This window comes from Chiloscyllium plagiosum, unplaced genomic scaffold, assembly GCF_037043375.1.
Source record: "Chiloscyllium plagiosum isolate Xiang-an unplaced genomic scaffold, Cpla_swu_hap1 HiC_scaffold_17, whole genome shotgun sequence".
Lineage (NCBI taxonomy): Eukaryota > Metazoa > Chordata > Chondrichthyes > Orectolobiformes > Hemiscylliidae > Chiloscyllium > Chiloscyllium plagiosum.
In genome coordinates this window covers 2,528,650-2,543,508 of record NW_028270155.1, presented here as the reverse complement: position 1 = coordinate 2,543,508, position 14,859 = coordinate 2,528,650, and the positions used below count along the sequence as shown (strand labels likewise).

General features: G+C 49.5%; 1 protein-coding gene across 2 annotated transcripts in view; it reads right to left on the bottom strand.

Moving 5' to 3' along the window:
- gpatch1 (G patch domain containing 1) overlaps positions 1-14,859 on the bottom strand; it is a 62,442-nt gene that overhangs the window by 3,648 nt on the left and 43,935 nt on the right. The window contains exons 11-19 of one of the 2 annotated variants that reach the window (XM_087995678.1): positions 13,752-13,994; positions 12,864-13,042; positions 11,723-11,850; positions 10,408-10,532; positions 10,134-10,318; positions 5,671-5,869; positions 4,693-4,794; positions 2,183-2,334; positions 597-754 (exon numbers count right to left, since the gene is read on the bottom strand). In XM_087995678.1, the coding sequence (XP_087851804.1) occupies positions 597-754; positions 2,183-2,334; positions 4,693-4,794; positions 5,671-5,869; positions 10,134-10,318; positions 10,408-10,532; positions 11,723-11,850; positions 12,864-13,042; positions 13,752-13,994 (1,471 nt within the window). The remainder of the gene's footprint in view (positions 1-596; positions 755-2,182; positions 2,335-4,692; positions 4,795-5,670; positions 5,870-10,133; positions 10,319-10,407; positions 10,533-11,722; positions 11,851-12,863; positions 13,043-13,751; positions 13,995-14,859) is intronic. The other variant, XM_087995679.1, reaches the window with a different exon arrangement.

Genomic DNA, 14,859 nt, shown 5'->3' with positions numbered 1-14,859 from the left:
TATTTAAGCCACAGTTCTGGGTGCCATGCTACCAGAAAGATGTGGAGGCTTTGGAGAGGGTACAGAGATATTTACCAGGATGCTGCCTTGATTTGGAGGGTATTAGCTATGAGGAGATATTGGACAAACTTGGTTTGTTTTCAGTTGAATGTCAGAGGATGAGGAAGCAACTTGACAGAAGTTTACAAAATTGACAGGCATGGATAGAATGGATAGTCGAGTCTTTCTCCCATAGTAGAAATGTCAATATCTAGGGGACATAGGTGAAAGGTAAAACAGGGAAAATTTACAGGAGATGTGAGAGGCAGGTGTTTTACACAGAGGGTGGTTAAGTACATGGAATGTACTACCAGAGATGGAGATGGATACAATACCAATGTTTAAGAGGCATTCTTGACAGGTACAGGAACAGCCAGGGTATAAAAGGATATTGACTATGTAGAGACAAAAGGTTTTAGTTTGGAAAGGTTGGCATAGTGCTGCTGGGCCAAAAGGTCTGTTCCTGTGCTGTACTGTTTTTTATTATTCTTTTAAATGAGGTAAGCACAAAGGGTTATATGGCCGACTCCTCCTCCATCTATGTTTCTAATACTCACCGCAGCAGCAGATTTGCATCAGACACAGACTGGGGGCCTGTGTGGTCACTCACACCATCACTCTGTTCAGATTCAGAGTCCCCTGAGCTGCTGTCATTATCCTTCAGCTTCCTGCCCCTGAGCTTGGATTTGTGTTTGTGTTTTTTGTGTTTCTTTTTCTGCAGAGGAAGCAACAGAATTGCATTTCTGGAAAATTCACTCAGGATGACCCAAAGACTGCCTCACATCTAATGAAAGCTTTCAAAGTATTTTCATAGTCTCACATAAGTAGTAAATGGATAGACAATACCTCTGCGCTGACCCTCCAACATGACGAGGTCCTCCCTCTGCGCTGACCCTCCAACATGACGAGGTCCTCCCTCTGCGCTGACCCTCCGAGACGGCGCGGCGCTCCCTCAGCGCTGACCGTCCGAGACGGCGCGGCGCTCCCTCAGCGCTGACCCTCCGACACGACGCGGCGCTCCCTCAGCGCTGACCGTCCGAGACGGCGCGGCGCTCCCTCAGCGCTGACCCTCCGACACGACGCGGCGCTCCCTCTGCGCTGACCCTCCGACACGACGCGACGCTCCCTCTGCGCTGACCCTCCGACACGACGCGGCGCTCCCTCTGCGCTGACCCTCCGACACGACGCGACGCTCCCTCTGCGCTGACCCTCCGACACGACGCGACGCTCCCTCTGCGCTGACCGTCCGAGACGGCGCGGCGCTCCCTCAGCGCTGACCCTCCGACACGACGCGGCGCTCCCTCTGCGCTGACCCTCCGACACGACGCGACGCTCCCTCTGCGCTGACCCTCCGACACGACGCGGCGCTCCCTCTGCGCTGACCCTCCGACACGACGCGACGCTCCCTCTGCGCTGACCCTCCGACACGGCGCGGCCCTCCCTCTGCGCTGACCCTCCGACACAACGTGGCGCTCCCTCTGCGCTGACCCTCCGACAAGACGCGGCGCTCCCTCTGCGCTGACCCTCCGACACGACGCGGCGCTCCCTCTGCGCTGACCCTCCGACACAACGTGGCGCTCCCTCTGCGCTGACCCTCCCACACGGCGCGGCGCTCCCTCTGCCCTGACCCTCCCACACGGCGCGGCGCTCCCTCTGCGCTGACCCTCTGACAAGACGCGGCGCTCCCTCTGCGCTGACCCTCTGACAAGACGCGGCGCTCCCTCTGCGCTGACCCTCTGACAAGACGCGGCGCTCCCTCTGCGCTGACCCTCTGACAAGACGCGGCGCTCCCTCTGCGCTGACCCTCTGACAAGACGCGGCGCGGCCTCTGCGCTGACCCTCTGACAAGACGCGGCGCTCCCTCAGCCCTGACCCTCCGACACGGTGCAGCGCTGACCCTCTGCCGTGGCGACGCGCTCCCTCACCACTGACCCTCCGACAGTGCAGTACCCCCTCAGCGCTGACCTTATTAACACTGGGCCAGTGTTCCTGATGCTGCATTGCACAGTCACAGAGGGATGGTGAGGTGGGGCAGTCTCTGCATTTCCTGACACACCATCTCAAAGCACCAAGGCAGCCTACATGCAGAGTGGTTTGATGTGGTTCCACATGCTCCTTTGTCTCTCACACCGACTGAACTGACCTTCTCCTTTCTCGCTTTCTTTTCCTTCCTGTCTTTGTGCTTCTTTTTCGGTTTCCCTTTCTGCTGAGCTGTACCGCTGCTGCCTTCCTCTAGCCATTTGCATCTCGTTACCGGGGAAACCACAGTGTCATCAGGTGGTGGTTTGGTGTTACCTTCAGTTTAACAAAACATGAGAAAGCGAGTAGTCAATGAATGGCAGGGCACGGGAAACTCCAACAAACAGAGGGATCTCGGGGAACTTGTCCACAGATCCCCGAAGGTCGCACGGCCGGTTAAAAAGGGTGATTAAGGAGGCATACAGGACACGAGTCCATATCAGTTGTAGCATAGATTATAAGAGCAGGGAGGTTATGTTGGAATGGTACAGTACTTCGATTAGGGCACAGCTGGGAAACTGTGTGCATTTCTGATCTCACCTCTATAGGAAGGATGTGATTACACTGGAGGGAGGGGCTGCAGAGGAGATTCACCAGGATATCACCTGGAATGGAGCATTTGAGTGATGGAGAGGCTGGATAAGCTCGGGATGTTTTCTTTGGAGCAGAAACAGCTGAGTGGGGACCCCGACAGGGGTGTAAGATCATGGGGGATCGTGGACAGGGTGAATAGAAAGCAGTTGTTGCCCTTAGTCAAAGGGACAATGACGAGGTTTCTTCAGTTTACAATCAAAGGCAGGAGGCTCAGAAGGGAATTCAAGAAAACACCTTTGAACAGAGGATGATGTCAATCTGGAATGCACTGTCTGGGAGGGTAACCTCGCAACCTTTAGCGTTTACTTGGATGAGCCACTTAAATGTCAGAACATCAACAGCTATGGGCCCAGTGCAGGTGAAGAGGAGTTTTTGCTGCTGCAGACTCGATGAATCTTTGCTGTATTGTGACAACGCACTGTCCATCAGTGATCCACTGAGAGCATGTGTCATACTGGGCACTGCCCACATAAAGGACATTCGGTCAAAGCTTTTCATCTTTAGCTCATCAAGACATTTCACAGGAAATACCAATATTCAGGGAAATCCCCATTATACTGCAGGAGGGTGCTGATTATAAGATCAGTGGACTCTGATTGATACAGATATTGACATGGAGATTGCACCTGGCAATGATGATTGACAGTTCATTGCCAGCTTTAGATTAGATTATTTACAGTGTGGAAACAGGCCCTTCAGCCCAACAAGTCCACACTGACACCCCCGAAGCGCAACCCACCCAAACCCATTCCCCTACATTTACCCCTTCACCTAACACTACCGGCAATTTAGTATGGCCAGTTCACCTGACCTGCACATGTTTGGACTGTGGGAGGAAACCGGAGCACCCGGAGGAAACCCACGCAGACACGGGGAGAATGTGCAAACTCCACACAGACAGTCGCCTGAGGCGGGAATTGAACCTGGGTCTCTGGCGCTCTGAGGCAGCAGTGCTAACCACTGTGCCACCGTGCCGCCCACATCTTTGTTTAAATTTCTTCTACCAATGGGAACCAGAAGGGTCAGCGGGAACGGAGAGGAGTGGGTCAGCTGGAGTATAGCAGGGTCAGGGGTCAGTAGGCCCGGAGCAGAGCGGTAACTTGGGAAGGGGAGAGAGGGGAGGACAGCTGGGACAGAGGGTTGGGGGGGTCAGTGGGGAGGAGGAGTCAGAGGGGATGGGGGTGGTCATCAGAGGGGACGGGGGGAGGGTGGGGGAGATGGTACTGGATGGGAACTGATGGAGCCCAGTCAGACCCATGTGGAAGCCCTTACAGAAAGACAGTCCTGTCTGTCTTTTTAGCTCTCTTTCTTATTCTCTTAACTTATCCTATGTATATTTATAACGTACTGTAACATTTTATTTATTTTCTCTAATTATTGTACTGAAGTTTTGTACCTGGGTACTCTGTCCCTAAGACGGCACCATATTGCTGACATTGTACACTCTCACTGTCCCCTCGTTCTCTTGGAACTTGAGTACACGGGACAATAAACCTCATTCCAATTCCCTTCCGTCTGCTCACTGACCTGCCTGCCATTGGCAATGGTCTCTCCCTTTCCTTTTGCTTGTTTTTATACGTGATGTGAGTGTTACACATTTATTGACCATCCCTGATTGCCCAGAAAGCCACATTGCTGTGGGTCTGGAGTCACGTGCTGGTCAGAGTTCCTTCCAAGTGGTTTCACGGTCACCATTCAAGACCAGATTGTTTTAAACTGAATTTAAATTCCACCAGCTGCTATTGCCCCAGAGTAGTTGTTGGGACCTTGGGATTCCCAGTCCAATTTCATTTCCTTGACATCAGGTAGAATAAGTTGCAGGTTATGTAGAGACATGTTTTCATTCAATTCCTGCTCATGGCACAAGTGGCAATGCTTTAAACAGCCTTTTGATTCACCAGCACTATCTCTTAACACATATTACTGTATATTGCCCCTAAATGCACACTACAACTAAGGCATAACCAGTGTTTTATGAAGTCTTTAGGATAACTGCCTTGCTCTGCATCAACAGTATTAAGACAGGGATTAGTATCTCACCAAAGCGGAGAGCTGGAGGGAGCTGGGGCCCGAACTCTTCCCCGCCTTTCGGATTCTCTGGGCTGCACTGCACAGGCTGTGGCCTTCCATCAAGTTCCTTCACTAAGGCAGACAACAAGAAACCACTCTCAGTCAAAACATCCACCAATGGCCAGAAAGTACACTGGGAGATCAGCTGTGAGCAAATCTCCTCGCTGTCACTCTGGTGAAATTCTGCACATGAGCAATAGATAAAACTGTGGAGAACTGATCATTAGAATCAAAAACAGTACATATAATGTACACAGAGTACAGTTTCTGTGACAATATTCCCCATCACACACTTCCAGGACAGGTATAGCACAGAGTAAAGCTCTCTCTGTTCTTTGAAACAGAAAGTAAAGCTTCTTCTACACTGTCTCTCAATAGCCAGCACAGGGACAGCATGGGGTTAGATAGAGAGTAAAGCGCTCTCTCATTAAACACACCCAGGTCAGGAACAGCACAGGGTTAGAGTAAAGCTCATGCACCACTCACAGCACAGGAGAAAGTGAGGACTGCAGATGCTGGAGACCAGAGTTGAAAAATGTGGTGCTGGAAAAACACAGCAGGCCAGGCAGCATCCAAGGAGCAGGAGAATCGACGTTTCAGGCATAAGCCCTTCTTCAGTACAGCCCCGTAGGGTAGAGTCCGTAAGGTATTGAGATGGAAATGTGTTGCTGGAAAAGCGCAGCAGGTCAGGCAGCATCTAGGGAACAGGAGAATCGACGTTTCGGGCATTAGCCCTTCTCCTGTTCCCTAGATGCTGCCTGACCTGCTGCGCTTTTCCAGCAACACATTTCCATCTCTGATCTCCAGCATCTGCAGACCTCACTTTCTCCTCTGTAAGGTATTGTAATGGCTACTCTCTAGAAATGTTGCATTGAGTCATTCGAAAGGAAACATCATTCCAACCAAAGGGTTGAAGGTAGCCAATCACAGAGTGCTGACCAAACTAACCTGGCTGAAGGTCTGCTGGAGGGTTAGGAGGTCCACACTGTACTGAAACACGTCCCCCAGGAGCAGGGTCCACTTCACTGGTGTCCTCACCTTCATCCTCTTCAGAGGAGGAAGATGAAGACTTCTCCTCAGATGAGCTGGTGAAGATAGCTTTAAACAAGTCCATGGATGGCCGCTTTCCTTCCCCCTCAGCATCTTCCTGCAAGAAGGATAGAATATTACCTTTAATAATGTAGCAAAACTCAACAGTTATCCAATCAAATACTTTGATGGATCCACAGCCACAGTATTGCATCCAGTTCTGGTCAGCATGCTTTACAAAGGACAGGAAGGTTTCTCAGAGTGCAGAGTTGATTTAACAGACTGGTTGCATGGAGGGGGGAGTGGAGCTGCCAGGTTTGGTTGGAGAAACTGGGGCCGTTTGCCTTGGAGAAGAGGGGAAAGTGGAATGTTTCTGAAAAGATTATTTAAGGTAGACAGAGGGAAAATGGCTCTCCTACTCTATCATCTGATTCTGTTCTTTCTCACACGTCTCATTACCTCCTCGTTCACTGTATTAATTGTTATTCACTCCAGGTAGAATGTTCTCCCCACTCTGGGTAAAGAACCTCCCTCCAAATTACCAGTTGTATTTTTTGTTGACTCTCTTAGATCTGGCCTTCTTCCAAAGAGAAGACCATTGGAAGTATAAAAAAAAACAGATAAAAAGACACAGCCAGCATGGTGTCAGGAGTGGTTAGCCATGTTTAATGAAGTTGCAATCACTGGATGTGGAGGTAAAATTCACTCATGGAGCTGTCCAATTTAAAACAACACTGAGTGCGAACTAGGCCCAAGGATTGTCCGTACCTGAAATGTGGCCAACAGTGTTAGCCTGACCGGATCAGGCTGCGACTGGAGTCACATATAGACCAGACCGGATCAGGCTGCGACTGGAGTCACATATAGACCAGACCGGATCAGGCTGCGACTGGAGTCACATATAGACCAGACCGGATCAGAGTGGGAATGGAGTCACATATACACAAGACCGGATCAGTGTGTGACTGGAGTCACATATAGACCAGACCGGATCAGTGTGGGATTGGAGTCACATATAGACCAGACCGGATCAGTGTGGGACTGGAGTCACATATAGACCAGACCGGATCAGTGTGGGACTGGAGTCACATATAGACCAGACCGGATCAGTGTGGGACTGGAGTCACATATAGACCAGACCGGATCAGTGTGGGAATGGAGTCACATATAGACCAGACCGGATCAGTGTGGGAATGGAGTCACATATAGACCAGACCGGATCAGTGTGGGACTGGAGTCACATATAGACCAGACCGGATCAGGGTGGGACTGGAGTCATATATAGACCAGACCGGATCAGTGTGGGACTGGAGTCACATATAGACCAGACCGGATCAGAGTGGGAATGGAGTCACATATAGACCAGACCGGATCAGAGTGACTGGAGTCCCAGATAGACCAGACCGGATCAGTGTGGGACTGGAGTCACATATAGACCAGACCGGATCAGTGTGGGACTGGAGTCACATATAGACCAGACCGGATCAGTGTGGGACTGGAGTCACATATAGACCAGACCGGATCAGTGTGGGACTGGAGTCACATATAGACCAGACCGGATCAGTGTGGGACTGGAGTCACATATAGACCAGACCGGATCAGTGTGGGACTGGAGTCACATATAGACCAGACCAGATCAGGCTGCGACTGGAGTCACATATAGACCAGACCGGATCAGTGTGTGACTGGAGTCACATATAGACCAGACCGGATCAGAGCGGGACTGGAGTCACATATAGACCAGACCGGATCAGAGTGGGACTGGAGTCACATATAGACCAGACCGGATCAGTGTGGGACTGGAGTCACATATAGATCAGACCGGATCAGTGTGGGACTGGAGTCACATATAGACCAGACCGGATCAGGCTGTGACTGGAGTCACATATAGACCAGACCGGATCAGAGTGACTGGAGTCACATATCGACCAGACCGGATCAGTGTGGGACTGGAGTCAAATATAGACCAGACCGGATCAGAGTGGGACTGGAGTCACATATAGACCAGACCGGATCAGTGTGGGACTGGAGACACATATAGACCAGACCGGATCAGTGTGGGACTGGAGACACATATAGACCAGACCGGATCAGTGTGGGACTGGAGTCACATATAGATCAGACCGGATCAGTGTGGGACTGGAGTCACATATAGACCAGACCGGATCAGGCTGTGACTGGAGTCACATATAGACCAGACCGGTTCAGAGTGACTGGAGTCACATATAGACCAGACCGGATCAGTGTGGGACTGGAGTCACATATAGACCAGACCGGATCAGTGTGGGACTGGAGTCACATATAGACCAGACCGGATCAGTGTGGGACTGGAGTCACATATAGACCAGACCGGATCAGTGTGGGACTGGAGTCACATATAGACCAGACCGGATCAGTGTGGGAATGGAGTCACATATAGACCAGACCGGATCAGTGTGGGAATGGAGTCACATATAGACCAGACCGGATCAGTGTGGGACTGGAGTCACATATAGACCAGACCAGATCAGTGTGGGACTGGAGTCACATATAGATCAGACCGGATCAGTGTTGGACTGGAGTCACATGTAGACCAGACCGGATCAGTGCGTGACTGGAGTCACATATAGACCAGACCGGATCAGTGTGGGACTGGAGTCACAGATGTACCAGACCGGATCAGACTGGGACTGGAGTCACATATAGACCAGACCGGATCAGACTGGGACTGGAGTCACATATAGACCAGACCGGATCAGTGTGGGACTGGAGTCACATATAGATCAAACCGGATCAGTGTGGGACTGGAGTCACATATAGACCAGACCGGATCAGGCTGCGACTGGAGTCACATATAAACCAGACAGGATCAGTGTGGGACTGAAGTCACATATAGACCAGACCGGATCAGTGTGGCACTGGAGTCACCTATAGTCCAGACCAGATCAGAGGGGGACTGGAGTCACATATAGACCAGACCAGAGTGACTGGAGTCACATATTGACCAGACCGGATCAGTGTGGGACTGGAGTCACATATAGACCAGACCGGATCAGTGTGTGACTGGAGTCACATATAGACCAGACCGGATCAGGCTGCGACTGGAGTCACATATAAACCAGACAGGATCAGTGTGGGACTGAAGTCACATATAGACCAGACCGGATCAGTGTGGCACTGGAGTCACCTATAGTCCAGACCAGATCAGAGGGGGACTGGAGTCACATATAGACCAGACCAGAGTGACTGGAGTCACATATAGACCCGACCGGATCAGTGTGGGACTGGAGTCACATATAGACCAGACCGGATCAGTGTGTGACTGGAGTCACATATAGACCAGACCGGATCAGTGTGTGACTGGAGTCACATGTAGACCAGACCGGATCAGGCTGTGACTGGAGTCACAAATAGACCAGACCGGATCAGTCTGGGACTGGAGTCACATATAGACCAGACCGGATCAGTCTGGGACTGGAGTCACATATAGACCAGACCGGATCAGTGTGTGACTGGAGTCACATATAGACCAGACCGGATCAGGCTGTGACTGGAGTCACAAATAGACCAGACCGGATCTGTGTGGGACTGGAGTCATATATAGACCAGACCGGATCAGGCTGCGACTGGAGTCACATATAGACCAGACCGGAGTCGCATATAGACCAGACGGGATCAGGGTGGGACTGGAGTCACGTATAGTCCAGACCAGATCAGTGTGGGACTGGAGTCACATATAGACCAGACCAGATCAGTGTGGGACTGGAGTCACATATAGACCAGACCGGATCAGTGTGGGACTGGAGTCACATATAGACCAGACCGGATCAGTGTGGGACTGGAGTCACATGTAGACCAGACCGGATCAGTGTGGAACTCGAGTCACACATAGACCAGACCGGATCAGAGTGGTACTGGAGTCGCATATAGTCCAGACTGAATCAGAGTGGGACTGGAGTCACATATAGACCAGACCGGATCAGTGTGTGACTGTAGTCACATATAGACCAGACCGGATCAGTGTGGGACTGGAGTCACATATAGAGCAGACCGGATCAGTGTGGGACTGGAGTCACATATAGACCATACCGAATCAGACTGCGACTGGAGTCACATATAGACCAGACCGAATCAGACTGCGACTGGAGTCACATATAGACCAGACCGAATCAGACTGCGACTGGAGTCACATATAGACCAGACCGAATCAGACCGCGACTGGAGTCACATATAGACCAGACCGAATCAGACTGCGACTGGAGTCATGGGTGACTTTTCTGAACAATTCTTATCAATATTTCTACACAATAATCCCTCGGAGTCCATATCAGCCGGATTCACATGTCCGCACCTCTCCTCTTGATTTGGCTATCAGAAAATCCCCTCGCGGAGCGCATTCTCACCAGCTCTGCAGTTTCGGTTTCTGGGCCTTGTTGGACTTCTTTTTCCGTGTGCTGAATTAAACTTGTTTCGCCTGTCGAATCCGATCCAATCAATCCGGAAGCATGATCAGTCAGACCTTTCTCCTTATCCTCTGCTGACACGTCCCACCGAGATGGTCTCCTGGATTCAGGAGATTTCAGAGCTGCTGCACGAAACAGCAGAGAATACATTACACATCCATTAACGCAGGGACACGCTCAAAGGCCGCACATTGATTTTATAATAGATACTCACTAGTATGTTTTATAGTTTCCGTTTTAGATTCCAGTTTTCGGGGTTCAGGAGCCGTGTGGACATTTAAAAAGTTGAACACCGAATATTTATCCCTCTTGACCTTGAGCAGCCCAGACTTTGTGGACCTGCAGAATGATGTAAATAACAAGCTGTGGCCATCAGGAGGCAGTGTGGGTTAACAGAGCAAAGACCCGACCAGCAGCAGCTCATTCAGGCAGAGGCAGAGCAGCAACGTGTCAACATCCATATTCAACAAGCAACTCCAGGGTTCCTGGATTCACCTCATCCCATTTCATCAACCTTCTCAGGAGGAGGGAATGATTGTCGATTTGAGCCCACTCTGAAGAAAGTCAGACAATACAGGATTGAGGTAATGCTACCCCTTCGGAGACAGAGGATCAGGGCTTGGCCATTCAAACCTGATGTTGATCTGAGCAATGCCATGCTGCTTTCTAGAAGCTGGAGGAGGAAGGAGTCAAGATTGAGCAGCCTTGGGAATTGTTTTGGGATAAGGAAATGCTGCCTGATAACAGCCTTGTGTTTGGCTGAACTACAAGATATTGTAAAGCTGTAAATGCCAAGAGCAGCAGTGTGCAGGAAACACCCAAAGATTGCAGAGCGAGAAACATTCATCGCTTTCATTCTGTCTCTAACCCCATGGAGGAAACCGGGAAAGAAAGAATTCCAAGTTCATCTGATCAACCATGAGGAGATTGAAGAACAACCATCACCTACAGAAAACAGGATATCATCATTGTGAGAAATGAACTTGCACGGTCTGGAAATTTGTTTCCTTTCTCCACCCCGATAGACAGGTTAACTGTTTGTCTTTTGTTTTTCTTCACTGTAAATGTGTTTGTGGGTGTAAGGTTCCAAAGGAGTAAAGTCTAAGTTGCATAAATTAGAAATTGTTTTTACTGTTCTTTTTAAAAGCCAAATCTTTATTTTACTGTTACTGAAGGAACATATTAATCACTTCAGACCTGAATAATAATCAATCAGGCAGAGTGGTCGCCTTGGTGGTCTCATTGGGAGTTATATTAAACAGTTTGTGATGGCTATGGAACAGTGGGACACAACAAACAGCACACCCTACCCAGGTCATCACGGTAGCATTGGCACAGCCCTACCATTGCCATAGGGCTACTCTCTCAGGGAGGAGAGGGGCAGAGGGGGGCACCATTAGTGGAGATTTAACCGAGAGTCACTTCGCCTTGGGCAAGGGGAAAGGCTGAGAAGGAGAGTCCTTCACGGTTACCTGAGCCAATTGTGACAAAGTCCCAGTGTGAGGGACTGATTATAATTCTGTACATACCCTGGGTAAGGATCAGGGACATTGAATCGTTTGCAGAGAAGTTTCTCGGGATGCCATTCAAACTTGTCCCTGGTGAGACGACCAAACATCTTCATTTTTACTGCAGCCTCTTGGTCATTGACGTCACTCTGAGGAAGAGGAGAGTCATCACAGGGTGAATCAGATCCTCACTACAAGGCATTCAAATACAAGACAAGCCTGTCTTCAGGGGGGTAGTGGTTTGTGGGAGGGAGTAGAATACTAAAGGGATGAGACTGAATTCTCTTTTTGGTTGCCTTGTCTTTTTTTCCCTCTGATTATTTGAATTCTGCTCTGATTGTGACTGAGCTGAGTAAGTGAAGCTCACAGGCAGAATCCAATCACTCCTAGTTTGGGCAGTTCAGGACAATACATAATGCCAGATTGTGAGCCAAGTCATACACACAGCATAGACAATCACTATCCACAGGAATGAAGGGAAACTAGTCAGTTATAACGAATTATCATTCTTTAAGTCAATGCCAGAGATGTGTGCAATGTGGCCACTTTTGGCTGTCCCTGCAATCCCTGAGCCTCCATACAACAGTACAACACAGGAACAAGCCCTCTGGCCCAATACATCTGTGCCAACCATGATGCCATTTTCAAATAGAACCCCTACAGTGTGGAAGCAGGTCATTCAGCCCACAGAATCCACACTAGCCCTCTGAACAGCATCCACCCTAATCCACCACATCTCTATAACCCTACATTTCCAATGGCCAATCTATTTAATGTGCACATCTCTGGATCCTATGGGCAATGTAACAGGGCCAATCCTCCTAACCTGCACATTGCTGGGCTGAAGCACCCAGAGGAAACCAACACAGACACGTGGAGAATGTTTGTGTGGAGTTTGCTCAGTCACCCACAGCTGGAATCAAACCCAGGTCTGTGGTGCTGTGAGGGCAGCAGTGCTAACCACTGAGCCACCGTGCAGCCCCAGATGTAATCCCACTGCTGGCACGTGGTCTGTATTTCTCAAGTCTCTACCCATTCATATGTCTGTCTAAATGCCTCTAAAACAGTGCTATTGTATCTGTATCTCCCATCTCCCCAGCAGCATGTTCCTGGCATCGAACGGTGTCTGTGCAGTTCCCTCTCTGGCTCAGCATTACTGTACCTCCTGTTGTTCAAGCACTTCCACTTTGTCCGTGTCGTCTGAAACCATGGCCCGAGTGAAGCGGGACGACAGTGAGGCACTGGTGGAACGATACAGCATTGCTGCTCGGCTGAACTCATACTGCTCCCGCTCTCGCTCCCACTCGGTCATGTTCGGGTCCAAGCAGCTGGCCAGGGCACCTGGGGGCAGAGGGTCCATCAATGCCAGGTTTGATTAACGGGGCTGGCTACATCGACTCAATTCCTATTCTCCTAAATAAGGTGAGCAAGGGGTGATCTCGGCAAGACATTTAAAATGATTAGAGATAATAGGCTTTGTTTTGAGAGAGAAACTATTTCAACTGGAGTGAATGTCCAATATGTAGCATCTAAACCTTACATTCTGAAACGAGCCGTTCAAGGGTAATGTCACAAAAAAGGTGTGGAATTCTCCCCCAAGGGAAGACATTTCTGCTTGGGCTGAATTGAAAATTTTCAAACAAAGGCAATAGATTGTCACAAAACTAAAATACTGCAGATGCTGGAAGTCTGAACTAAAACCAAAATACTGGAACTACTCAGCAAATCAGGCAGCATTTACAAAATGAAAAATAGAGTTAATGTCTCAGGTTGCCTGTTGGCTGACTAACTAATGAAAGTTAAGGATAGCAGAGTTCTGAAGACCAAACCACAACAGACTAGACTGTAAACACACAAGTGTTTAGATCAGAGTGGTGCTGGAAAAGCACAGATCAGGCAGCATCCGAGGAGCAGGAAAACCGACATTTTGGGCAAAAGCTGCCTGACCTGCTGTGCTTTTCCAGCACCATTCTGATCTAAACTCTGGTTTCCAGCATCTGCAGTCCTCACTTGCCTTGTAAACATACAACCTTGATCTTGGGTAACTTACGGCTTTGGCCTGAGTTAAGCTTCTCCACATATTCCTCATATCTCTTCTGTTTCTCTGGATTCTTTAGAAAGGGTTTAAATTCAGTCGAACTTGTCAGCCTTGCTCCAAGTGCAGGAAGCTGGGAATCGCTGGGTTTCTTAGAGGCTGGTGCCTGGCTCTGGACAGGCAGCTTCCTGGAAACTGCCTCCTGCTGCAGTCTCTCCTTGTCTTTCACTGTTAGCAGTTCAAACACTGAGCCAGGACCTGTTAAAACAAGCATCCAATACCGCTCACCTTCACTAGAAACCATCCAGGACATAAATGACAGAATTATATCAACATCACTTCTCCAACGATAACCAGCAGGAACTTCATTTATGGAGCACCTTTAAGAGGGGAAACCAGTCCTGGCAGTTTCACAGGAGCATGGTCTTAAACATTTAACACTAAGCCACACTCACTCCAAGTAAATCAAAAGCTTGTGCAAAGCAGAAGATTTTAATGAGTAACTTAATTAAAGAAGGAGAATGGAATGGTGTTGTTTGGAAAATACAAAAGTCTTAAAAGGCACAGGTAGTTGAAGGCACATCCAACAATGATAGAGCCAGGAAAACGGAGAATGCAGAAAGCCAGAATTTGATGAACACAAATATCTCAACACAGTTACTCAGCAATAACCTGCTCAGTTGGGCTCCACCAAGGCCACGTTTGGGTTCCCCAGGGGCACTCAGCTCCTGATCTCATTATTGCCTTGGTTCAAACATGGACAGACAGCTGAATTCCAGAGGGGAGGGGAGAGTCACTGCCCTCAACATCAAGGGTGCATTCGACCAAGTGTGGTATCAAGGAGCTCTGGCAAAGCAGGAATCAATGGGTATCAGGGGGCAAACACTATGGTAATCGGAATCACTCCTAGAAAATAGGAAGATGGTGGTGGTTGTTGGAGGTCAGTCATCTCAGCTCCAGGACACCTCTGCAGGAGTCCCTCAGGGTAGTGTCCTAGACCCAACCATCTTCAGCTGCTTCATCAATGACCTTCCCTCAATCAGAAGGTCAGAACAGGAGTCAATGGGTATCAGGAGGCAAACTCAGGGGCCAGGTGATTGGAATCATACGTGGCACATAGGAA